Source organism: Liolophura sinensis, chromosome 7 (assembly GCF_032854445.1).
Source record: "Liolophura sinensis isolate JHLJ2023 chromosome 7, CUHK_Ljap_v2, whole genome shotgun sequence".
NCBI classification, from domain to species: domain Eukaryota; kingdom Metazoa; phylum Mollusca; class Polyplacophora; order Chitonida; family Chitonidae; genus Liolophura; species Liolophura sinensis.
This window is the reverse complement of record NC_088301.1, coordinates 27,387,863-27,414,570: the sequence shown is the minus strand read 5'-3', so window position 1 is coordinate 27,414,570 and position 26,708 is coordinate 27,387,863. Positions and strand designations below refer to the sequence as shown.

General features: G+C 38.4%; 1 protein-coding gene across 1 annotated transcript; it reads right to left on the bottom strand.

Annotated features, from left to right (window-relative positions):
* Nucleotides 1-298: 298 nt before the first annotated feature.
* LOC135470083 (transitional endoplasmic reticulum ATPase) lies at nucleotides 299-26,708 on the bottom strand. The gene is made up of 18 exons (XM_064748827.1): nucleotides 26,601-26,708; nucleotides 25,322-25,427; nucleotides 23,159-23,331; nucleotides 22,785-22,865; nucleotides 21,454-21,646; nucleotides 20,960-21,091; nucleotides 19,757-19,859; nucleotides 17,177-17,310; nucleotides 16,723-16,858; nucleotides 16,053-16,330; nucleotides 15,545-15,667; nucleotides 14,770-14,982; nucleotides 14,201-14,285; nucleotides 13,697-13,790; nucleotides 12,221-12,350; nucleotides 9,947-10,105; nucleotides 9,099-9,256; nucleotides 299-1,412 (listed from the first exon to the last, which is right to left on the bottom strand). The coding sequence occupies exons 1-18, from the start codon at nucleotides 26,615-26,617 to the stop codon at nucleotides 1,316-1,318; spliced, it is 2,412 nt and encodes an 803-aa protein (XP_064604897.1). The 5' UTR covers nucleotides 26,618-26,708; the 3' UTR covers nucleotides 299-1,315.

The following is a 26,708-nucleotide window of genomic DNA, read 5'->3' as shown; positions in this document are numbered from 1 at the left end:
AGACTTCATCATGCCAGCATCGGATTACAAGTATCAAGGACTGGAAACCACGCCGTTCTGATTAAAGCCTTAATGCGAAGTTAAACAATGTCGCTCGCATCGACCTCGTTGGTCTTTAACCAACTCTAATGCCACACTCCTCATACAGTATTGCTCGTTACACTAACTGTATACTCCCTGCAGTGGGGTCAACGTCCACATGACTTGCAGAGGTCACTTGTTACCCGTGTCCAACACTTTCTGATACTCATCTTGACCAACGACCCTTAAAAATTTCATTAAACAGAAAGACAAAGGCTATTGAGAGTATGGAAACTTTAATCACCACAAGATAACTTAAGACATATGGGTCACTAAATGTGCATAACTTTTATTTTTTGTCATTTCTTGCTGTATTTAAATTTTTACTGAACCCTTTCTATGGTAACTTATTATAAAACAACCACTGTGATGAAAGCTATGCCATGAAACATTTTTGAACAAGCACAGACGACGATTTTCGATCCAACTAAGTACATCAATGAAGCACACAGAACAGCTGATCCCAACTGATAGAAATTTACCTCACAGACAGGTGGAGTTCGCATAAATGCCCAGGGGGTGGTTAGGTTTACCACATCTGTGTTTAGCACTTTCACACACACTCCATTTACAATGACATCTGGCTTTTTTAGGGGATAACAAATATGATGTGAGTGAGGTGAACTAATGAAGGCCAGTCCAACAAGATAAAAATAGAGGGCATTTCGATCCACCAAGAACTAGTTAGTATGCTTATAACAGCAGATTTGTCTATATTATGTTTGTCAAGAACAATTCAAATGAATTACAATATATTGCCGAGCTGGCAGAAAAAATAAACATGGCATTGAATAAAATGTCTGTCCAGAAATTCACACATGTTTATAAAGATACATATGTATATATATTTTATAGATATATATATGATAACTTACAATATTTTGATATAATCTGTCTCACAAGACAATGAAATCAGCATTTTTACTTCTGTGTGGTTTAAAAGTTAATTAAAAAAAGAAAAACTGTCTCATTGGGTCAAACAATTTTGGGGATTAGTGAACATCAAAACTTCTTAGGCCATTTAACATGTTGGTTCTATCTCTTGCAAAAGCACAGTGCATATCATACAGCCTTCTTTCATGAAAAATTGACAAATCAGTAACAAGATAATGCATATACATGTACAGTAAAATGCTTCTACTGTCAGATCAGGTAGAGCTAATAGATATTCCGTTGGTAAGGAAAAGGAACTACCATGCTTGGTTCAAATAAACAGGAAAGCACTGCAAGTTGTCTAGCTGTACAAGTCATCATCTTCTCCTTCAGCAAAGTTTGAGTCTTGACCGGCCTGTGTAGTGCCTTGCCCTGGTGTACCTGTGGCTCCTGGGAATCTGAAACAAAGAGAAATACACCTTAGCTGCAAAGTACAAACAAAAGTGAATTCCCACTGATTGTAATCTCCCTAGCAGTTGCTATCTTGCTCATACGCCCATGAATATGAGAATGGCAACCAGAAAAAGACAATGTATAAAATTTGACTAATCAACAGGCTGATCAATGTACAGACCTGCTTGTTGCGGTTATAAAGTTCAGAAATCTGGACACAAAAACCACACAAGCGCCAATGTAAAAAAAAATTTAGTGAGTGAGTCCATGGGGTTTAAAGTTCTACTTAACAATTTTTCAGTCATATGACGACGAAGGAATCCTTATAATGCATGTTATGTGCCTCCTTGTTGTAGGACAGATTTCCACCGCTCTTTTATCTAGTGATGCTTCACTGAGACGCCTTACTGAGTAAGCCGCCCTGCCCGAGCCATTATACTGATACGGGTCAACCAGTCACTGCACTATCCCCCTTCATGCTAAACGTTGAGCGAGCAAGTTACAACTTCCTCTTTTAAGGTCTTAGGCGTGACTCAACCCAAGATTGACCCTGGATCTACAGCTCCCGAAGCGGACGCTCTACTTTTGTATGGTAACTTTAGCAAGTGTTGTTTCAGCTATTGAGCTCAAATAATTTGCTCATTTGCAGATGTATGAAGGTAGAAGATACATGTATTATTTATTCTGCCTGCATTACAATATCCTAGAATTAAAATTATGCAACAGGATCAAAACCTTGAGAACAGATAAGTCTGAGTTGCTGACAAAGATGATATGTCAAAACAATTAAGTAATGGCTAGACAAGTCAATATTCCAGGTGTTATCTTTTCTGGTGACAAGAAACTACCAGGATTAAAGTGTTCGTAGTGAAGCTAGGTAGAAATAGTGAAATGATATGAAGGATACCTTAGGGAGCAGAGTTAACACCACTGTTCATGAAGACTACTTCAATATGTTTAGAGTTTTCCAAAAAAAAAAAAAAAAAAGAAATCTTCGAGGGTTTCTGTAAAATTTTCCTGATACGATAACATTCCTTATGTGACACCTGTGAATCAGTTAAATGTGATGTGGAGTAAGGCAGTTATGCTGGAATGACGTCCTGTGCATTTGAAGGTGTGTCGTCATTTGTTGCTATTCGTCAATGGGTGACGCCAAGTGTTCTTGCATGAAGTCACACGACGCAAAATTGGAAATGACAGAAAACTTAAGTTTCGGTGTCATTTTCCGAAACTAACCATAGTGGTATACACACACTGCAATTTTTGTACAATTTAGGAATCAAGTCAGACTTATTTCCTTCCTTATCAATTAACCTTGCTTTTAAGACATAATGATGCAGGTCTCCACACTGTTGTAGTCCTTTAACAAACCATCCTAAAATTCAACAGCTGGTATTGGCAAAGGGTCAACCTTGCTCTGCTGACAACATGGCATCCAGTTCACTAACATTGTTTTTGGACAATTAACAACCTTAGATCTACATGTAACAGTCTATTCTCAATTGTCCTACTTTGCAAATGTCACATCACAGGCCATAAACAAACAATATCCACTGGGATCTTTCTGTCAAAGACATTATGGCTTAATAAAGTGACAGACAATGGACACATATAGGCCTGCTTTTCAACAGGGTACACACCGGAAATATGTTTAATAAGAAGTGATCTTTGAACAAAACCTATCCCATCTGACACACCATCATGGCCAGTCAGAAAACTGTAACAAACAATTAATCAAAAGGTGTTAAAAGTGCACTGCAAGAACTACAGGAGATTAAGTGTTCAAGCAGAGATTTCAAACTGACTGACATTGCCGATTTTCAATGACTGCCTTCATAAGAAAGGTTTAACTAAAACCCATACTGTTTCCTTTTCCACATTTTGAAAGAATAACATTTATTTACACAAATTTATTCCACTTTTTTCTTTAATAATGAAGAAGTTTGGAAATTATCATATTTCTTGTTGGCAGTTCTTCAGCTGATCCAGTTCTCGGAGAATGCCTGAATACAGAATATATCTAATGTTTAAATCTTTTCATTTTGTTGATCTTGTGTTCATTTTTTATATATCTACATAGTATATTTTGATACAAGACAACAAGTTTCACATGGCCTTAGTTTCTAAAATGGATTATGTGAAAAAGCTAATTGGATGCAATTTGGCCCCACAAGTTTGACTGAGGTTGTGTTTTTAAATAAATTGTGACTTAGGCTTTAGTTTAATGTTAGGGTTAGGACAAAATTTCAAAACTAACCTCAATTCAAGGTCCAAGCAGAGATGTTTACATGTAAACTAAACTATATACTTATAAGATCAAATGAAAAGTCAATAAATTTTTGCACAATGCTCAAAACAGCTCTTAGATCCTGGAGTTACGCTATTTGTAATGAGCATGATCCAGTAAGACTCCTAAGCCTCATGTACCAAGGCCTATGAGCTGACTGCCTGTTCATGTAAGCCTGTTCTGTTTAAGCAAATGTGAAGATTCTTAACAGTGCCATGTACATCAAAGGCAAATCCTAGTTAAAGCTGGACTGCTTTGGGCTGAAGGAAGAGGGCTTGGGGAGTGTTCCTGGTGGGTGGTCGTAGATGAGATGGAAGGAGAGGGGAGGCCAATAAGGAAATGCCAGGAAGTAGCATCAAGACTAAATACCAATGGTGCTAGCCTGGAAATATTTTGATTGTGTGAAAGCTACCCCACTGCCCCCCTCTGAAAATTATATATCAGTGGTGAAAAATCAGTTATGTTTTATGCTGTACACACTATTTCACAAACTCAGTTGTACAATGGAGGCCAGTATGATGGTGATGGTGGTGGTGGTGGTGGTGGTTGGATGGATGGGGGGTGTGTGGGGGAGAAGGGGTGGTGTAGGAACCCAGGAACTCTTGCTGGCACATGAGGAAAATGAATGGTAACTGTTACATGTACATAATCAAACTGAAGAATTCAAAATTACATGTATGTTTTTATCAGTTTCCACCATGTCTTTCGACATTTGTTAAAATATATTTGTCTAGAGAAGAGGTTGACGTGATGTTTTTCCCTGAGAGCATACAATTGTGGTCATAAATCTATGGACATGTTAGAACCATAAAACAATCCAGAAGTGAACCATAAAACAATCCAGAAGTGAACCATAAATAATCCAGAAGAGAATGTACAATCAAGGTTCACATGGGGTTAACAACAAAGTCATGAATTTTGCCTTAAGGGCAAGGCACTGTAACACTGCACATTTAAATCATCCATCTGAGTGGTAAACCAAAGAAAAAGTGGTACAAGTCAATTATCTGGCCGGGTTACGTCGGTATTTAGGAGCATGAACAATGATTTCAAAATACCTCTTACTACCACTACACCTTGCTGAATTGAAACAGAATTTGGAGAAACAAAATGATGGGCAAAGGGACACAACTTTACTATACTAACAGAATTTACCCTCATTTCAAGAAGTCAAATTGAAAAATACTGTAATCTAACACAGAATAGCATCAAAAAGTTAAAGCAATGAAAGGTTTTCCAGGTACGTATATCAAAGTTTTATACCATACTTCTTCAGTCATATGATGACGAGTCATGATTAGGTTTGTCTACTCTCTTCTTGTGGCAGGGCAAATCCATGAAATATGATATGATATCGAAACAATCCATCGATATCATAAAAATTGATGAAGACAAAAATGGAAAATTCCATAATCCTTGACCGTTTTGGTATACAATATATACAGAAAGCGACCAAAGATTATTATTATCATTATAACCTCATCTTACCTTACTGAATGTAAAACTGCTGCTAGACATAGCACGAATATTATTTATCAACAATAAACACTGTTTAAAAAAAGAAAAAAAAAAAAAAAAGGCACAAACATAAAAGAAAGAAAAGGCCAGGTGGCTTTAGATAACATACATGTGACAGGCAATAAAAAAGAACTCTGACATAACTGCCATTTGTGAAAATAATCTTGCAACGACAGCATAAACACAAGGAGTTAGTGAGCAGTGGCCTGTGGCATTCTTCTCGCTGCAGGTATCTACACTGTGTATTGTCTTAGTCAGCGACTGGGTGGTCTGACTCCTCATTAACACAGATAGATTCATCAGCAGCTTTTCACAGATCTACCTTTGATAAATCATCAGGGGACTCCATTTCTGTCGGCTGCTCTATACTATTCTTGAAACTTAAGCTGTATATTGTACATTGTAAATTTACAATTAAAATTATAAATCCATAAAAATTATCAGTGAAATTCATTTTTTTCCTTTGATCAAAGTTTAATGTCATGAAGAGATTAATATCTTATGACGGTGCTAAGTCGGTAAGGAAACCGGGCACATACAAGTGGAATCCACTGGCCTGAAGCTGGACAGAGATGGATTTCAACATGTGCATTATTACCAAGCCCAAACTGGAGTCCCCCTTTTATTTATTTGATTGCACCCTACTCAAATTATTTCATTCATAAAACAGCGGCCAGTCTTATGGTGGGACGAAATCTTTGGGACACCCACAACCATCTGCAGGTTGCTGGCAGACATTTTCTGTTTTTTAAACAGCATGTAACCCTTAATATACCATGTATTTTTTACATAACAGCACAAAGAGATAATACTTGTCAATAGATGCCAAAATGATCCAGATTGAATGTTAGCTGCAGAAAGCTACCTGTTAAGTAATTTACACATCAAAATACGTTGGGTATAAAAATATCTATCAACGTACTTGCCTTTAAGAGCAAGATCTAATTGAAATTTCCTTTTTTTCTACATTGTCCTGGATATTTTACTCAGACATGTCAAATACGATTAACAAAGTTGATGTCTACAAAAGTGTGCCCTGGGTAAATGTACACAGGGACTCTTTGAACTTACATACAATGAGAGTATGTTTGGTTTTTCAGAGCCTATCCATAGCCTGGTTCCCCTTTGAAAATACAAATATTGAGAAATGGAAATGTGGGGAAAAAAAAGACGGCTAAATATTATTTTAAGCTGTTGTTTCAGAGAGAAACAGGAGAGAGTCTGGACCACCAGCAGAAAGGTTGCAGTTTCACTAACATGGCTGTGCTGATAGCTTTTCCAACATACATATATGTAAAAGGAAGTCACACAACACTGAGACCTGCAGTCTTTAGAAATACATAAACCTAATGAGACTGAACTAACAACCTGCAGATAGCACCGGTACTACTTATCACAGACAGAAAATCCAGTGAATGGGTGTCCAAGGTATCTGATATGTAGAGTCCAGATTGTATACGTCTATAACCCTGCGAGAAGGATTTTTTCCAAATCCTAAACTCATCTACTGCTTGAAAAAAAAACAAAAAAAAAACAATACAAGCTCAAAGCCCTTATGGGCTATGATAATCAAAGTGACAAGTTGCATCTAAGCATACAGAATTTTTTGCCAGCTCGGTATCCAGAAAAAAACTCTTTTAGTTAACATGTTAATGAAAAAAGTTCTGTTAAAATACCCAATGTCTCTGAATATTATTTGCTCTACTGTATCTGAACTAAACATTCGTCCAAGAAAGTGCAGCCTTAGAGACAAACAAAGGTTATAAGATATGATTTATGATGGAGAATAACACATTTTTCAGGTGGAGAATCAGCCTGTATGTACCTTCCTAACAAACTTGAACACATGTTTCTAAGATCAACAGAACTCTCACAATCAGGCAAAATGAGCAACATAGTCATGAATGACATCTGCGGGCATTTGTTGTAACTTAAGCTGCTTTCAGCCTCTGGCAAATGCTCTTAAAAAAAATCTGTAATATTGCATTTGAGATAAAATTCACAAGCAAGTGCTGACATTTTCGTAAATTGGGCCTATGTGGATGCTAAGTTGTTCCTACATTTATATTCACTAGGTCAGCACCAGTCTACAATGTTAGCACTATTTAACTGAACATACACAATAATAATGGTTACATGAAAAGATACTATAAAATGATGCACATGGTTTAAAAAAATGAAGATATGCCAAAAAACTGAGAATTTTTTCATTTTTTTTTCATTTTGGAGGTATAGTTTATGTCTTTAATAGCTCTCAATTCCATGCACATTTTCCTTGAAAAGTCAGGGATATTCGAAAATGTTGTCCTTACTGAGAACCAAGAAAGTCCTTACAATTCGGGCTCTCATGCAAAGTGGTTTGACACGTATCACCTTTCATCTCACCAACTTACTACTTAATTTCACGACCAATTGCTGGCGCCTTAGGCAAACGGTAGTTCACAGTCATTTTTCCATTCCAAGAAAATAGCTGAAAAGCTTATTTGTACCGGTAAATGTCAGGCTACATACTAAACTCCTTATTAAAAAATAACCTCTAGCCTCTCCTGTAGGAGTCACATGAATGCAAGGAGACACATGAATGCAAAGCTTCAACTTAATACATAAAGTAATGAAGCTGTGAATTTGGTGATTTATGGTAATTAATTTATGGAACATCCCCCTAGTGTCATTGTGCTTTATGTGTAATACATATACATGCAGTACTTTTGTTAGAGATTCCACCCCTAACATTTACTTCAACATTTATCCGAATTCACAATATACTAAATTATGGAATTTGTAATTTACCGTATTCAACACGCACAGAGCAAATTAACAATGGAACATCCGCCTCATGTTACTGTGCTCTTAACAAACTACATGTAGTGCTTTTTACAATACTACCTTTAAACATTTTGTTTAACACTGACTCTAATCAACAATACACCAATCATGAAATTTGCACCTTCAGGTATTTAATATGCACAAAGCGAATAAAGATGGAACATACCCTCCTGTTATTGTGCTCTACATGTGTGCAAACTCTAAATTCAATACCAGTGGTACTTGTTGAGACACCACCTAGTACATTTTGTTCAACATTCCTTTCCCTATTTTTAACGCCATTGTTCAGGGTATGACATAAGCTATGCCTGTGCAAAGTTAAGGCCAGCTGAAAATGAAGCGTTTCCTCTATCCTTAAGTCATTATATATTAAGCACTGAACAATTACAATACAATCTCCTAGGAATAAATTTAATCATTCTTCAGAAGTGCACTATTTTAACTCAACAGATGCCATGCAAGTAATACAGATCAATGCTTTCTTGCATGTATGAATTATTTACTCTTATTTATATGGAATTACATTTATGCTTTGTCTATTCCCGCGCAGCCTGATTTACACTGCAGACAATTCTGAAGAACAAAATACACAAATACTCTACTCGGCTTACTACAGGCCAAATGTAATTTGCTAGGGCATAGCAGAGACTAATGGAGCGGGCTATTTTGATGATCTTGGCCTGTGTAGGCCCATTTTCCACACTCCATTACAACCAAAAGCTTTCTCGGCATGAATGAACAATAACTGAAATTTTTGTTTCACTCCATGCTCATCATCTTTATTGCTACACACACAATTGATGATGACAACTTTAAAATGCAATAATCTGCGGGACAAAAGTTTTGCACCGGTCAAAGAGCAAATAACTGAAGACACACCAAGGGGAGATAATCTACCTCTGAGGAATGAGACATGTCTACGTTCTTGATCTGCAGTAAATCACCTATGTTTCATGCAATTTTCACAAAGTAGTACGTAGTGTAAAAAGCTGAGTAGTAAGTGAAAAATCACAGGCTGTAAGCAAAAATGGTAAACAGTTTCTATTTTCTGAGAACTCACCTGAAGTTGCCACCAAACCCTCGGCTCTGTTGAAGCGTCTGTGCAAACATCTCATATTTGCGAATGTCATTATCGCTGACTGACCTCCTAGCAAATTTCATGGCCTCTTCAAAGTGATCCCGACGGATCTCTGGAACAGGGTCTGATTCTTCCACTTCCTAAAAAAAAGATTTTCTCATTCAAATCCATGTACTAAGCTGATGAAGGCTTGTCGATTGACTGATTGCTGTTTACCGCTGGGCTCAAGAATTATTCCACTTATGGGATGGTACTGAAGTTTACAAGCAGAGCAAACCACAGTGCCCAGTGAAAATCACTTTGATAGGCACCTGGCTAACTCCCAGGCTTCATGCTACGGCCAAAATAGCAGGAGCTGCTGGATTCAAGAATTGGTCAGGGAATTATAGTTGTAAGGTGCCAGTCCTTTAACCATCTAAACCAGTGTGGCCCCTGGACTGGGTGAAAAATCCAGTTATGCAATTATTAAGTATCACAAAATAAGAGCTTTTGATTTTGTCATAAGCTAGAAACGGATTTGATGACCCCGTTGGGTAGTGAGTTTAAGTGTAGGCCATATTAGTGGAAGGCAAGTAATCTGTCCCGAACTTCATGTAAAATTACCTCAATGTTATGGACTTCATACCCACCAACCACAATCTGCACAATTTTGATTTCGTGTCCGAGGCAACAGTTGGTTGCAGAGCGTATATACATGTACTTGTGACCAACAAAAAAGCTTGACCACTCATCCGCAGCTAAGATTTGTTTTTTTGTTTCTTGTACCCAAGTTGGGTAGAAAGATTATGGTTCTTTGCACCACACTAAACAAATTTCAAGTTATCACATACCATATCTGCATCAGGATTTCGAGCCCTTTCTCTCTCTTGACGAATTTCTGTCTCTATAGACTCTCGGATGGCCAGTTTACAGGCCCGCTGACAAATCTCTGTCAAATCTGCACCACTGAAGCCATGGGTCACCTTGGCTAAGAATTCCAGATCAATGTCCTACAACAACACAATGAAGTTACTTTTATTAATGGGGGTATGTTTCTATTTCACATCGAACTCATACACACGAGGATCTCACACTGAATCCTGAAATAGAATGACAAATGAAACACAATCAGTATGTTCGTACACACCAGCTAATTTCACATTCAAGGCCTTTTCAAGGCTGTTCCATTGAAGGTCTAGGCCTCTCCAGTCAGAGAACAAATATATATGTGCATAGCTGTACTTGCATTAATTTTACCACTAACCAATCAAATTCAGTGTCCAGTGCTATGAAAAGAAGTTCCTTATTTGCTTGTTGTTTCATGCTACATTCAAGAATTATTCACTTATCTGATGGTTATTAATTGTGCCACGTTTAACAGTCCAACCTTTGGCAAGTTATCAATGAACTTTCTCACGCGACTCACAGATATGCACACCTTCCCCGTCGAAGACATATGGTCTTCAAAGAATATTTGACTACATGTGGAAGAGGTCACATTACACAAAAGCGTCATAAGTTTCTGGCCCACTTTCCCAGGTAATATCAGAAATACTCCTTTGATTACAGTTGTTTTAACCTTCAACGTTTCTTTCTTTTCGAACTCTTTGGATGTTAATAGCCTGATATTTTTATTATAGCACTTTTACAAGGAGAGTATTATTGCCTTGGCTAGAATACGCTATGACAAAATGCTGATTTGTGTCCAATTAGCAAATTTACAATTTTACATTTTTTTGTTTTTGTGTGTTGATGTGACGCTTTTCTTCTTAGCCTAACTTTGATTCCTGTCAAGTGCAGTATTAAGACATACAGGGTAGAACAAAAGTCATCAGTACAGCAACAACAAGCAAAGAGATATTTTTGTAAGTGAAGAAAAACACTTAGCCTTAACATTATGATTTACTGAGAAAACATGGCCTACAGAGCCGTAGTTAATGCCTAAGCATCAGAGGTATGTGCTCAGTAGGTATCGAATAGGGTAGCATCAAACGTTGTTTTAATAATTTGATGCAAACTTCAGCAACCCAATGTTCTCATATTAATAAGCTCGAAACAAAAGTCTTACCTTTGGTATTTTCTGTTGAAAAAGTTATCACTAAATTTATTTATTTGCTAATTTGACTGGTGTTTTACGTCATACTGAAGAATATTTCACTTATACGACGGCGGCAAGCATTATGGTGGGAGGAAACCGGGCAGAACATGGAGGGAAACCCACAACTATCCGCAGCCTGCTGCCAGACCTTCCTGCGTACCGTTGGAGAGGAAGCCAGCAAGAGCTGGGCTTAATCTCACAGCGACCGTATTGATGAGAAGCTCCTAGGTCAATGCAACGCGCTGGCGTGCTAAATCTCTAGGCCACGAAGGCCCATCATTAAATTAAAGGCACACTTGTCACCTTGATCTTTGATATATGTTGTTGCCTCGTCATCTGACTACAAACTGACGCTTCTCCCATATAGCATTATGCTCGTCATTGCTTTGTTGACAAACACTACAGTTTACAACATATCAGTTTTGAGTATCTTTCTGTATCCATTTCTGATACAAAGAGTTTGAAAGCCATCAGTCTTGAAACTTGTACTTTCCAACTTTCCAGAAGCAAAACATGTGACACTACTCAACTCCATTCTGCAGGCATAAACTTGTCACTAGGTTATCTCCCCTGACTTTTACTCCTTGACGAAGGAGATAATTTGCAGGTCATTTTCGTTCTATGCATAGGACACTTAAACCAAGGTAACGTCGTCTACTACAATCCTGATAGATGTTTTAAAATGGGCCTAGTTCAAAATGTACAGGTCTCCTGCAAATAATTTCACTTAACACACCATCGTTGAAACGTGATGTTGCTAAATTTTATTAACTTAAGTAACCTTCAAGGCCACCGACAATAAATTTAAGGCCAAAACTTTCATTTTCCAGGAAATCCAGGCCTGGAACTGACCACTGCTACTTTCCTGGAATTTCCAGGCCGCTTATGAGCCCTGATTACATAATGTGCTTGCAGCACAACTGGATAATGCTAGACGTTAGTCTACAAGAAGAACAAAGCATTAGTTAAATCAAGTTTCTACACCAGGTTTTGTGAATGCTATAGGAGTTAAAAAAGCAACACTAACCTTTGACACAGGGGATTTTCTAAGGGCTGCTTTGAGGATCTGAATACGGGATTTGTCATCTGGCAGAGGGATGTAGATGAGCTGATCCAGACGACCTGGTCGCAGGATAGCTGGGTCAATGATATCAGGTCTGTAGTGGGGGGAAAAATGTAATTATGCAATTTATTCAATGCCACAAACATTGTATTTGGCAAACAAGGTAAGCCTAGACAGATGATGCAGGTTTATTTGTTCTTTGTATTTACCTGATCGAAGTTTAATACAAGACTACAAAATATTGGTAGAGGAAACCATTGTCCTTTGATTATTCTGATTGGTGTTTTACGCCGTACTCAAGAATATTTCACTTATACGACGGCAGCCAGCAGCATGGTGGGTGGAAACCGGGCACAGCCCGGGGGAAACCCACAACCATCCGCACGTTGCTGGCAGACCTTCCCACATACAGCCGGAGAGGAAGCCAGCATGAGATGGACTTGAACTCACAGCCACCGCATTGGTGAGAGACTGCTGGGTCATTATGCTGCGCTAGCGCGCTAACCAACTGAGCCACGGAGGCCCCTCCATTGTCCTTTGAGAGATACTGGACAAACCTTCAGGTGCAAAGCTGCAGCCAAACCAACTGGATCAGGGTTCAAACACACAACTTTACTGGTCAAGGGCCTATTGTATCACTTTATGAGTGCTACATGTACAAAAAAGAACCCACGAACAGTGCAACAACGTTTTAAACAAACAGGAGTAAAACTACAACACATTATCTGCGATGAATTGTCACAAGGAACAAAATGGATAAAAACTCAGCAGCCAATGGCTTCTTGAAAAGGCTTGAAATAACCACACAATGCTAATGTCTCCTGATTAATACCTTTATTCGATTATTGAATGAATGAATGATTATGGCTTTACGTATTTGATTATTGAAGATTCTCAAGAATTTTTCACTGGTACAATGACAGTCATTTCCATAGAGTGTGAGTGTGAGTGAATGAGTGAGTGCTTGGGGTTAACATTGTACTTCGCAATTTTTCAGTCATCACGACAAGGACTCCTTAGAGTGCATGTGCGTGAAATGTGCATTCTTGTTGCAGTACGGCTTTTCACAGCTCTTTTATCTAGTGCTGCTTCACGGACACGATTGACTGAAGGCAGGCACGCCGCCTCACCCAAACCATTATAGTGATACGAGTCAACCAGTCATTGCACTATTCCCTTAGTGTGAACGCCAAGCAAGAAAGCTACAACTTCCTCTTTTTAGGTCTTAGGGGTGACCGAGAAAGCTATAACTTTCTCTTTTAAGGTCTTAGGTGTGACCTTACCTAGGATTGACCCCTGATCAGAGAACTGATGTGCTTAATGAAGGTGACTGATCTGCAGAAAGTTTACAGGAAAACACAGACAATGAGAGCACCGGCAATCTATAAATAACCAGTCCTGATTGAGGACTATAATATGCTGTACATTCAATACCAATACCTGTTAGTGGCACCAATAATGAAGACGTTCTTCTTAGCACTCATACCGTCCATCTCTGTCAGAAGCTGATTGATCACACGATCTGCAGCACCACCTGGAGAACAAAACATAAAACAATTCTTGGAAAGTGGTAGACTTTGCGGTACGAAATCTAGGTGTGCGTGTTGTTATCTGATGTTGGCCATATACTTTTAAATTATATTCTTGTTGAGAAGCAGGATTTCTCATCACATGATCCCTGTCTAGACTTTGGGGTGAAATATTAATAATGGATTTGATGAACAGTTGTTGCTATAAATTTTAGGTTTTTGGAAGTGTATTAGAACATACTTAGGTCAAAACCTAGAACTAGGTCCGACCAAGTGGCAAGTCCTCAATTATTGTACCTCCACGCAAAAACAGACACAAACATACTAGGTTTGATCTGGGGTAAGATGAGGAGGCTTACAACCATATGTTATATATCCGATTTTCTCAAAATTCAGGGGCTCCATTTCAACTTACCACCATCACCAGCATTTCCACCTCTTGACTTTGCTATGGAATCCAACTCGTCAAAAAACAGGACACAAGGAGCAGCGGACCTGGCCTGGAGAAGAACATTACATGTTGCAGTTTCTATCATGTACAAATATGGAAGAGCTTTTTGTTTTTTACTTAAATCGGACTAAGCTTTAAAACAGTAAGACTGCTGGCCACCATACAGGATAACAAAATGAGAAATAACTCGAAAATCCCTGTGGGTATTAACTACAAACTTAAACTGAGTGAGTGCTTGGGGTTTAACGTCGTACTCAACAATTTTTCAGTCATATGACGACGAGGGAATCCTTAGGGTGCATGTATGTGTAATGTGCCTCCTTGTTGCAGGATGGGTTTCCACCGCTCTTTTATTTAGCGCTGCTTTACTGAGACGACTTACCGAAGGCAAGTAAGATGCCCTGCCCGAGCCATTATACTGATACGGGTCAACCAGTCGTTGCACTATCCCCTTCATGCTGAGCGCCAAGCGAGGACGAACTTAAAGGGTGAATAATTATGTGTATTAGTAATTGGTCATTTAGCGTACTTACTTTATCAAAGATATCCCTGACATTTGCTTCCGACTCTCCAAACCACATGGTCAGTAACTCGGGGCCTTTGACAGAGATAAAGTTAGCCTGGCATTCATTGGCAATGGCTTTGGCTAGCAGAGTTTTACCACATCCTGGCGGGCCATAAAACAGCACACCTTTGGATGGGGTCATACCAAACTTCAGGAATTTTTCAGGATGTTCCACTGGATACTGAAAGTGGAAACAAGATGTCTATGTACACCTACTCCAAATATTGTACATCTTGTCTTGATGATTTCATATTTTAAGAATTATTAAAGTTTTAACAAACAAAATATTCAACAAAGAGATGATAATTATCAACTTAGAAATGTCAAGATACGAAGGCAAGTATCTCAATGACTGAAGTTCTTTAACCTAAAAATACATGGTTCAAAATATCAGTCAAAATTACTTTTGATTGCATAGAATAGAAAAAGTCAAATTCCAGGAGCTCTTAAAAACCCTACAAACCATAAAGCTTAACATTTCAACTTTAACCGTTATGCAGTTCTTTTCTGTGCAAGAAAGAAAATCGTCTTTTCCACTTTTATATATTGTATTTGAGAGTCCCTAAAATGAATGTAGAGTTCAAATCTGTTAGTCAGGCATTCCTTTTGTAAGTTGAAACATTTACACAAAATAGTCAGAAGTCGACCAAAAGGTGAAAATTTTCATTTTCAATGTTTTTTGATGTTTACTTACAAATACACTGAAAGAGGAGGTCAGAGGTGGAAGCATGGCAGTGTCATACCTGAACAAGTTCTTGTAACTCTCTCTTGACATTTTCCAGTCCTCCAATGTCCTCCCATGTCACTGTGGGCACTTCCACTGTGGTTTCTCTCAAGGCGCTTGGGTTACTCTTCGACAAAGCCCACTACAAAGAAGAAAAGGTGATTATAAATATACTGGCTGAACTTTTAATCTAGCAGTTTAACTGCAGTAATTATTAAATTGTGCAACATCCAAGAAAATAACGTCAAAATACTTTTGAATCTGTAGGGATTTCAGTAGACAAATTTTTATTCTAATTTGTACACTAAAAAAGTACATTTTTTCTGAAAGATATTCAATCCCACGATCTAGCTTTTTTAACACACAATCACCTCAAATCTTCAAGAAGGAAAGGTTTCTCTTGATGTTTTTAATTTCCCGAGAAAGATTTGGACTATTGTAGCATTAATCTCAAATCCACGAGCCCATGTTTGCACTTATGTCACAATGGATGTTAACTATTAAGCAGACAGCAGTCATGAACTTACCCTGAAGTTTTCCATTGTAACTGCCAGTGCATCTAGAACCTCTGCATCAATTTGTTCATCCTCTAAATCTATCAGGTCCATTTTCTCTCTGATTTGCTGAAGGGCAGCCTCCGAGCAGAGGGCTGCCAAATCGGCTCCCACAAAGCCATGCGTCTCTGCGGCTACCTGCTCCAGATCTACATCGTCCGACAGCTTCATGTTCTTGGTGTGGATTCTAAGAATTTCCAGCCTGCCTGTGGCATCAGGGATGCCAATATCCACCTCTCTGTCAAAGCGACCTGTTCAAAAACAAGACAAATGGATGAGATGAGTCTTAATACACAACCGGTAAAAGCATTAAAAGTAGCAATGCAACCGTGTTACAGAAAACACCAGACATGATCAGCATCCCAACAATATATTCTTATTATTGTAGAACTCAAGTTGTTTTAATATTGGACAAAAATAGCTTTAACTTACTAACTTACTCCCCCTAAAATACAGACAAAGGCCTGAAAATTTTCATCACAGAGCAGTGTACCAAAGAATACAATTTCTTTGACACTGATCAACAGATTTGTTGTTGTGGTTTTCATCCTTGTGTGCAATACAATTTACCAACATTTTTAGGTTAATTTTCCCCCAAATGTTTCACTTAAGAAAATTTTGAAAATTCATAAAATGAACAAACCAAATCGTCTGAGAGCAGCATCAACACTGTTTGGTCTGTTTGTGGCTGCCATAACTATAACATGAGATCTCTGCTTCAGTCCATCCATCAATGTTAACAACTGAGAGACAATACGTCGCTCCACTTCTCCATGAGTCTGCAAGATAACCATAGTTATTGTCAGCATGTTAACTACTTACTGGTTTACACAGAGTCCAACTGAAAATCAAAAATAAAATGAACCATACACTAAATGGCTGGGCTCAGTTGTTCAAAAGTCAAGTCTGGTACTAACTTTAGTCTGGACTAGAGTCACACTTGTTTTGTATGGGGCCAATACTTGTATTAGGATTTAAGCCTGGATTAACATTTAAAACACATGTACACAACCGACCCCCTGATGTGTTAATAAACCTATGTGTAGAAATGAAAGGCTAATACTGCTCTCCTTCAATGAACAATTATGGCTACACACCTTTTCTCTTTTTGGCGCTATGGCATCCAGTTCATCTATGAAGATGATGGCTGGTGAATTTTTCTCTGCTTCTTCAAAAGCTTTCCTCAGATTACTCTCCGATTCTCCTGCTAACTTGCTCATAATCTCTGGGCCTGGTATAAGAATACAAATCAAACATAAACCACTAAACCTCTTTAGCTGTAGAAATATAAACGCTATGATCCAGCAGATAACTCTGCCGTGAACTTAGGCCTTAAACCTAAATACCTACATGTAAACTCTGAGAGGAATACCTGCCAATATTCTTGTATCACAATGTTATTCCTGCTAAAGTGAATATATCCCAAATGGGTTTTTAATATTCAACATGGTCAGTAACCTATCCTATTTGACTGAAGTTTCGAAGTGAAATCAAAACTAACCATCTGCATAAATTTCAAAGCATGTGGTTCTTGAATTAAGTTACTGTGGAAACATATTCTATTCGCAGGATCCATGGAGTATATTTTACCTACAGTTACGTGACCTATTTTGTTTAGTTCAGATTGATTCATTCACCTATAGGGCCACTTATAATTTGTGACGTATGATGAATTTCCTGTAAGAAAAACTTTATCGTTGGCATCAACAGTCATCTGAGGCCATTATGTGCTTTTGAAAGCACATTTTTGTACAAGTTGAGGTGAAATGCAGTAACTTTAAAAACAATGGCTGAAACATTTTTGAAGATAATATGCAGTAATATCAATAAGGACAAGGTTAACTGCCAGGAATACCAAATCACACATGTAGGGTTCGTACACAAAGGCAAATTTCAAACTCAATGCCTTTTCAAGGCTGTTTCAACGAATGTCCAGAACTCTCCAGACAGCGCACACATATATCTATGCATAGCCCTACTTGCATTAACTTCAACACCAAACAATCAAATTCAGTGTCCACTGCTATAAAGACAAGTTTCTTATTTGCTTGTTGTTTCATGCAACATTCAAGAATTGTTCAGTGATCTGATGGTTATTAATTCTACGGATTGAGAAAACCGAAGTGACTCTTTTACCATCTGACCTTTGGTGAGTTACCCGTGACTCACCGATAAGCACATCTCCCACGTGGAAGAAACATGGTCATAAAAGAATATATGACTGCATGTGCAAGTGGTCACAAAAGTGTCACAAAACAAGTTTCTGGCCCACTTTCTTTGGAAATATCACAAATACTCCTTTGATTACAGTTGTTGCAACCTTCAATATTTCATCTGAAGATTTTCAAGACAAGTATTATTGTGTTGGCTAGAGTACAACACAGGCAAAAACGTAGATTTGTGTCCAATTAGCAAATTTATAACTTTATATTTTTTTGTTTTTGTGTGCAGTTGTAACGCTTTTCTTCTTAGCCTGACTTTGATTCCTGCGAAGTGCAGTCCTAGCCATGTGTGGTGGAACAAAAGACACTGCTTCATCAGTACAGCAACAACAAGCAAAGAGATATTTTTGTAAGTGAAGAAAAACACTTAGCCTTAACATTATGATTTACTGAGAAAACATGGCCTATAGGGCCATAGTTAATGCCCAAGCATCAGAGATATGTGCTCAGTAGGTATTGACTAGGGAAGCATCAAACATTGTTTTAATAATTTGATGCAAACTTCAGCAACCCAATGTTCTCATATTAATAAGCTCGAAACAAAAGTCTTACCTTTTGTAATAGCTGTTGAAAAAGTTATCACTAAATTTATTTATTTGTTAATCTGAATGGCGTTTTACGTCATACTCAAGAATATTTCACTTATACAACAGCGGCAACTTTATTCACCCAATATTCTCATATTTATAGGCTCGAGACAAAAGTCTTACCTCCGATGATTTCAGTTGAAAACGTTCACCAAATGTATTTGTTTGTTTATGTGACTGGTGTTTTACATCATACTCAAGAATATTTCACTTATATGAAGGCAGGCAGCATTTGCCAGAGAACAAACTTTTGTTCTTTGACAAAAGAGATATCTTACGGGCAATTTTCGTTTTATGCATGGGGCACTAAAACCAAGGTAAGAACCTCTACCACAAACCCGATAGATGTCGACAAGCGGGTCTTGTTCAAAATATACATATATCCTGCAAATAATTCATTTAACATACGACAGTTGGAAAGCGATGTCGGTAGATTTTATTTTAAAGGCCACTGACAATAATTTTTTTGATTGGTGTTTTACACCCTACTCAAGAATATTTCACTTATACGACGGCGGCCAGTATTATGGTCGGTGGAAACCGACGACCATTAGCAAGTTGCTGGCAGACCTTCCCACGTATGGCCGGAGAGGAAGCCAGCATGAGTTGGACTTGAACTCACAGCGACCGCATTGGTGAGAGACTCCTGGGTCATTACGCTGCGCTAGTGCGCTAACTAACTGAGCCACGGAGGCCCCCCCACTGACAATAAGTTCATGGTCAAAACTTTCATTTTTGCAGGAAATCCAAGCATTAAACTGACCACTATTAATTTCCTTGAATTTCCAGGCTTTCAAGACTGAGTACGAACGCTCAAACGGCTTCTGCTTTTGTCAAATACATTTCACATTACCACAAATGACATTACCGTTAATGAGGAAGAAAAAAGCTCCAGTTTCATTAGCCACAGCCCGAGCAATCAGAGTTTTTCCAACACCAGGAGGTCCGTACAGCATTATACCACGTGGAGGCTGCAAGTGAAGGAGGCAATTTGTAAACATTTACAAACTTCTTTCTCTTATGGACTACCATAAGGTACAGTACAGCTCAGACAAAGTCAAAACTAGGCAGGAGATCAGCGCATACTTTGAGGTCTTTCTGAGAGTTTGTAGAGGCTAAGAAGGGTATGTCTGTAGACAGAATTATATTCACACCAACGATAATTTTTTGGGCCTCAGGTCTTCAACACAGCTCAGTACAGGGCATACGCCAGTAGAGCATTATTCAGTATCTTGGAGTATGATATGAGAGGTAAACAACTGACTTTTAGCACGAACTCTACTATAGCAAGCATGAACTGAAACGGAATTCACAGCAAATGCGTCGCTGAGAAGTCCCGAGTCGTGCGATGCAATAGCATGCTACCTCTCAGCCAGTGGACCCCCTAATATAATGACAATCGCGGACGACACTGACAGAAAAAAAGGAGCAGAGCAACAGAGGTAACTCGCCTTAAGATGTAAACTGGTCAGCTAACAGTAGCTAACAGCAATGGTTCTCACTAAAAATGCACGTCTAGTGTGCTTCTTTGCACCTGATCAAGAAATGGCTGAAATTCAAGGAATGAGGCTACTCATCATTCTTCCAGGTGTTTTGATTGCTTTTACTACATAAATCCTCACAGGTATAGTCTGGTAAAGCACTTTTGATTACCACGTCTTCAATGAATAAACTAAGTACACATAGGTAAATATGCCGCATGGAGATATTATAGCAGAAGCATAAAGACTGAAAAAATCACAAGGTAGTAGTTCTAGATTCCGCAAATCCATTCAGCATGAATACCCCATTTTGTTGTTCTTTACTTCATGTCACAGCATTCAACAAGAGTTCTTACAATAATTACAACATGATGCTTGAAGACTGCAAGAAAACAAGATGCTGTCACTGCTGGGCACATGAAACACCACTTTCATCCCACCCTGTTCATGATAAAGACAGACTATTCAACGTTTAGTTGATCCCAAATAATCTAAGCTGAACAAACACTGGACCTAATGAGGATAGGTTTTCTTGCACCTAGTGAGTAAAGGCTTTATTGGTATCACATTATGTGTAAGTCAAATTTTACCTTGACACCAATTGTCTTGAACAACTGTGGGTGCCTGAGAGGGAGTTCCACCATTTCCTTGATCTGAGCCAACTGTTTACGACAACCTCCAATATCATCATAGCCGACCTCATTCAGCTGTTCTTCCTCTTCCTACAAGACGAAAAACAAATAAAACCCTGTAGTGGAAATAGCCAACAAGTGATTTTGGAAAAGCCAATATGGCTTTACCATGATTTTCTTTTTTATTTGGTATTTATTTGTGTGCTTAGTATTTTACACTGGACTCAATAATGTCACATATATGACGGTAGCAACATTACGGTGGGATCAGATCCTGAGGGAAACCCACAACCATCTGCAGCTTCCAGTTGCCCTCACAGTATTTTTCAGTGCAATGCTTGATCAAGGTGATGAACTTAACACTGAACAGGTTGATAAAGCAAACAATAAAATAATAAATCTGCATAGGAGCATATGCAGATCATATTTCTAAAGCTAGGAACTAAAATTACCTCTCTTTTCACGGGCTCTCCCTCACAGTGGATTACTGTGTCTGGGGCAACAATGCAGTATGGTGAGGGGTCTGTCTCGATCACTTTGAATTCCACTGCCCTCATACCACCACGAATCAAGAAAATGTCACCCTTTTTTACTGGGCGGTAGGCCTCCAGGAAATATGGTTTCAGGTATACTTCAAACAAATTTCTAAAAAATACAGATAATAACAGTATTTATTCATTTATCTGATTGGTGTTTTACGCCATACTCAAGAATATTTCACTTATACAACGGCGGCCAGCATTATGGTGGGTGGAAACCGGGCAGAATTCCACTGCCCTCATACCACCACGAATCAAGAAAATGTCATCCTTTTTTACTGGGCGGTAGGCCTCCAGGAAATATGGTTTCAGGTATACTTCGAACAAATTTTTAAAAAATACAGATAATAAAAGTATTTATTTATTTATTTGATTGGTGTTTTACGCCATACTCAAGAATATTTCACTTATACAACAGCGGCCAGCGTTATGGTGGGTGGAAACCGGGCAGAGCCCGGGGAAACCCACGACCATCTGCAGGTTGCTGTCAGACCTTCATGAGCTGGACTTGAACTCACAGCAATCGCATTGGTGAAAGACTCCTGGGTCATTACGCTGCGCTAGCGCGCTTACCAACTGAGCCACAGAGGCCCACAAATAACAGAGCAAAAAGTAATGCAATTATGACGACATCACATTGTCATCGCTCACAACTGAAGTAGAACGACAAAACTACATGTACAAACAATGGCTAGGTTCTGATACAGCTCTAAACTTGGAACCGTGAGGATAAGACAGTCAAGTTTATACATGAAACTACATCAACAATTAAGAGAAAGAACATACAAATGTAATATCAAAATGGAAAGGAAAGCATAAATCAATTTACATATATTATTTGTACATGTTTATGACCTAAGCTTGTCGTGCTTTGACCATCTTGGATTGGTGATCTATTTCTCTGAATACCATCATTAAACATACATTTTAATTTAATTAGTTATATATTTGATTGGTGTTCTCACCGTACTCAAGAATATTTCACTAAAACGATGGCGACCAGCATTATGGTGGGTTAAAACCGGTCAGAGTCCAAGAGAAACCTGCGACCATCTGCAGACATTCTCAAGTAGGGCCGAAGAGGACTTGAAATCACAGCGACCGCATTGGTAAGACGATCCTGGGTCAATGAGCCGAGCTGGCACCCTAAACACCTCGGGCAATAAACTATGCAATTATAGGCTCTTTAGTGTACTTGTCCAAGACCCTCCTGCATACATATGTTGCTAGGATGCAAAACTCACCCTGTGAGGCCTTCAACTGTGTCATCAATAGGCAAAACATGTATTCTTTTGCCATATTTCACATCTGGACACGGCTGTACACTACAAACAAAAGCAGGCACATATATCACTTAGAAAGGATCAACTTTGATAACAAATGTATTAGACATTTTTTAACCTGATAAATGATGCTGTGATGAATTGTCCTGTCAACCTTCGTTACAATTATTAAAGCATGATGGAACAATCAGCATATGTAATGGAGTCTCCAATCACAAGCTGACCGTAAACACTAGTGGGCATATAGCCCACATGTGGAAAAAGCAAAGCAGAGACAGTTGGGGGTGTGTGGGAGGGAGTGGAGAGTGATTAGGAATCACAGTTGAAGTAGATACCTGACAATGTCACCAAGTCGTACACGCAAGTTATTTCTCACACATCTGTTGATACGAATCTTCTCATCTGATATTGTGTCGTCTGACAATACAATACAAACTGTCTCCTTTCGGCGTTTTCCTTTTAACATCACAGTATCCCCTCTGAAAAGCTGGAGTTCATCCATTTTTCCCTGTAGGTATATAGGAAACAGAAATGGCTGCCTTCAGTTTTCGACTGATGATAACGACAATCAGTAGTAAAAACTGATGTATTGATCAATGATGCATGAATAAGACAATGATAAATGGCTAAAGACAGGGTTCATACACTATAAGGCTATTGAAATTCCTTGATTTTTCTAAGAATTTCCAGCTAAATTTCATGAAATTTCTGGCCCTTAAAAGCTTTTGTCAAGATGAAATTTGTGTTGTTTAATACTTGATAAAATCAGAAAATATTTGCCTGACTGTGCAGAATAATGACTGTCTGGGTACAGCCATTAACCAAGAACAGCATTTCCATATTCATGAAATTCAGACAAAACATTTATTCTGGTGAATTAAAATCACAAAAGGCAATTTTTGCAGCCATAGGGAAGCAAAGCTTGAGTCATGGCAGCACCTACAGAATTGAGAAAACTGACCGAGCAGTGGTATTGAAACCTACCCTAGAAACCTACAGGACATCGACAGAGGCATTTGGTGGTTACACAGTTTCATTTCTTTCAGCTTTTTGAGTCGAGTGTAGTCAATTTCAGTTTACAGGGTAATGAGTTGGGAGATTCAGTTTATCCCATAAGGGGACCATAGAGCTCGCCATAGTATTCAAATATTTAACTGCCTTTCAACAGTCTTAAAAAAATCTGTAGAAATAAATGTATAAAAGTATTTTTACGCATAGCTTTCAGCTGTCTATATGATGAACCTTATTTCATAGTTTAGCTTTCCTTTACTTTAAGAATCTGATGTCAGTCATTCATCCTCCGACAAAAGCACAACGTTTCTGCACAGGATGAAATACACACATTCACCACACAAACATGACAAAAGAGTACAACTTCGAAACTGACCGCGCACTGACCAAATTTTTTTTTTTTGTGTGTGTATTACACAATTAAAACTAAGTAGCAAATAAATGCTTTCAGTTTACAAACACGATTGGCAAAAAAAGACCTCGAGTAGTCATGGGGAAATCAGTGATGGCGACATGAGTGCGTAGCGTGCAAGTCTGTGTGTGAGGTCAGCTGAAACGCGCCTAAACATACCAGAGGAACATTAAAAAAACTCTGATGGAAACATTATTCTTACATAATAATTAAAGATGAAACTGATTAAAATCGTCCAGAGTTAGCTAAAGATTACAACCTGTTTAACAGTATGTTGCCAGGAGGGCCTTTGAGAAACGTAATTATGACTCCAAACACACTGAAAACAATACATTTACTACCCTAGCTGATCTCCAGCTGGCCGCCCAGTGAAGCTCAGCAGGTGATCAAAAAGATGTCACTTTCCAGATTGATTCTAGCTACACAGCAGCACGTACACTGCCGTATCAATCTGTGCCCATAGTGAATGACGAAGTTCCGATTTATGACAATGACATCTCTGGTCAGACTTCAGATTCCGAGTTTTCATACGTTGAATTTGACCTTTGTTCAGGCATTTCCAACCGCACTGGCAATACGGACAGCTCAGCTATAGTTTTATCCTGTGTTACACTGCAGGTCTACATTTCGTGTGTATATCTATTTAATATTTACAATTCTTTCCTTCTATTCGCTTCACTATAAATATCATTCTAGTCCTGAAGTGGATTATTACCAGCTTTAAACCCGTTCATTTTGCCTTGCTGCTTCAATGTCCATTTGAGCACACAGTGTGTTATTTTAACAATACCACAGAAAGCTTATCTCCACTTGAACAGCATTATGGTGGGAAAAACCCGGGCATAGCCTGGGTGAGACTCATGACCATCTGCAGGTTGCTGGAAGTCAGCATGAGCCACTGCCTTGTTGAGAGGCTCCTTGGTCATTGTACCACCCTCACATGCTATTCTCTGGTATGGTTGCATTTAATTCTCTAACCTTTATCTCCTACACATGGCTTTATCTTACATCATACTTCCAAATTATTGATATCAACAGGAGTCAAGCTAAATAGAAAATCCTTGAACAAATTCACCTGTGAAAGGGAAACAACTGAGTTGTCTTCATTGATGGCATCTTCAACAAATAAACGGTTAGGTTTTTCCTTTTTCCGCAGGATGGCAGTCTCCAGATCATCTTTGCTAGAACACAAATAATACAAAATAATCATAATTATGGTTTGAAGCTACAAATTAAGCAATTACAAGGACACCCACAAGCCCAATTAATTTTGATGGTTTTATGTGAAACCATAAAGTCTTAGCTGCTTCTGTTCAAAAGTTTTAAAACTTCATTTTCTCTCCACAAAATCAGACATGGCAATTTTATATATTTCAATACTTCCAGGTATCATAGATTAAGTTTATCTACACAGAATACAGCTCTAAACATATTATGGTTGGAGTAATGTCAACAGATTAAAGCTGGTCCATGTCAATCAAGTCAATTAATCTTCCAGCCACATCAAGGTGTCTGTCCATATCCACCATTGGGGAATAAATGGAAGTGACCTTTCAAATTCATAAATTAACAACTCACAATATGAGAAAACTAAACTCACTCAAACATATCTGTCAATATCATCAATATCAGCAAAAGTATAACTTCAGCTACTAATAGGTCTGTAGAATCCTCTTAGCTTAATCACAATTCAACCAGTGTGCACATGTAGATCTTTCTGGTCTTTGTCAGGTACTAATCACAAGTGATTCATTATATATTTTGTAGCGTGAGACTGCAAATTATGGAAGCTGCCATTGAAGACAGGACACGTTGTTTTGATGACGTCATGTTCTATTTTCGATATCCTCCTTGAACCGTTTACACGCATTGTGAAAAAAGTTTGTGCATTCGCTGTTCACCATTCAATTGACATTAATCTATTTTGTTACAGAAAATCAAGAATTAAAACCGTAGGAGTTTCACAAATTAAAAGCTGTACATGGTATCGCTGATAAACTCTGTAGGTATGGCGAGCAGACAGCGTTTACACAGCACGAGGCGTTCGGCAGCTCTTTGTTTTTTAGTCCTGTTCTCTTCTTTCAAAGTCTCGACCGAGTGGCGGGCACAAAAAAAATTATGACTTAAAGAGCCCCTATCGACTTCAATTAAAATATTACATTATATCTGCGATAAAACACAGAAAACAATGGCGTGGCAACAACTGAGAAATTTGTGTCACCTGCGCACATTGGCAATGACAAAGTAAAATTGAAGAGCATACAACTATGCCCTCAAAAGAAAAGAAATTCTCTGTTTACATGCATATGAGATTTCACTGAATTTTGCAGCATGTCCTTATTACTTTCAATTACCTTGATCCCTCTGCCATTTCCCTGTTAGAAAGTGTCAATTAACAAAGATCGAGTATGAACGCTGCCCCAGTTCGACGATGTCGTGTTGTGTCGATACGAATATGGCCA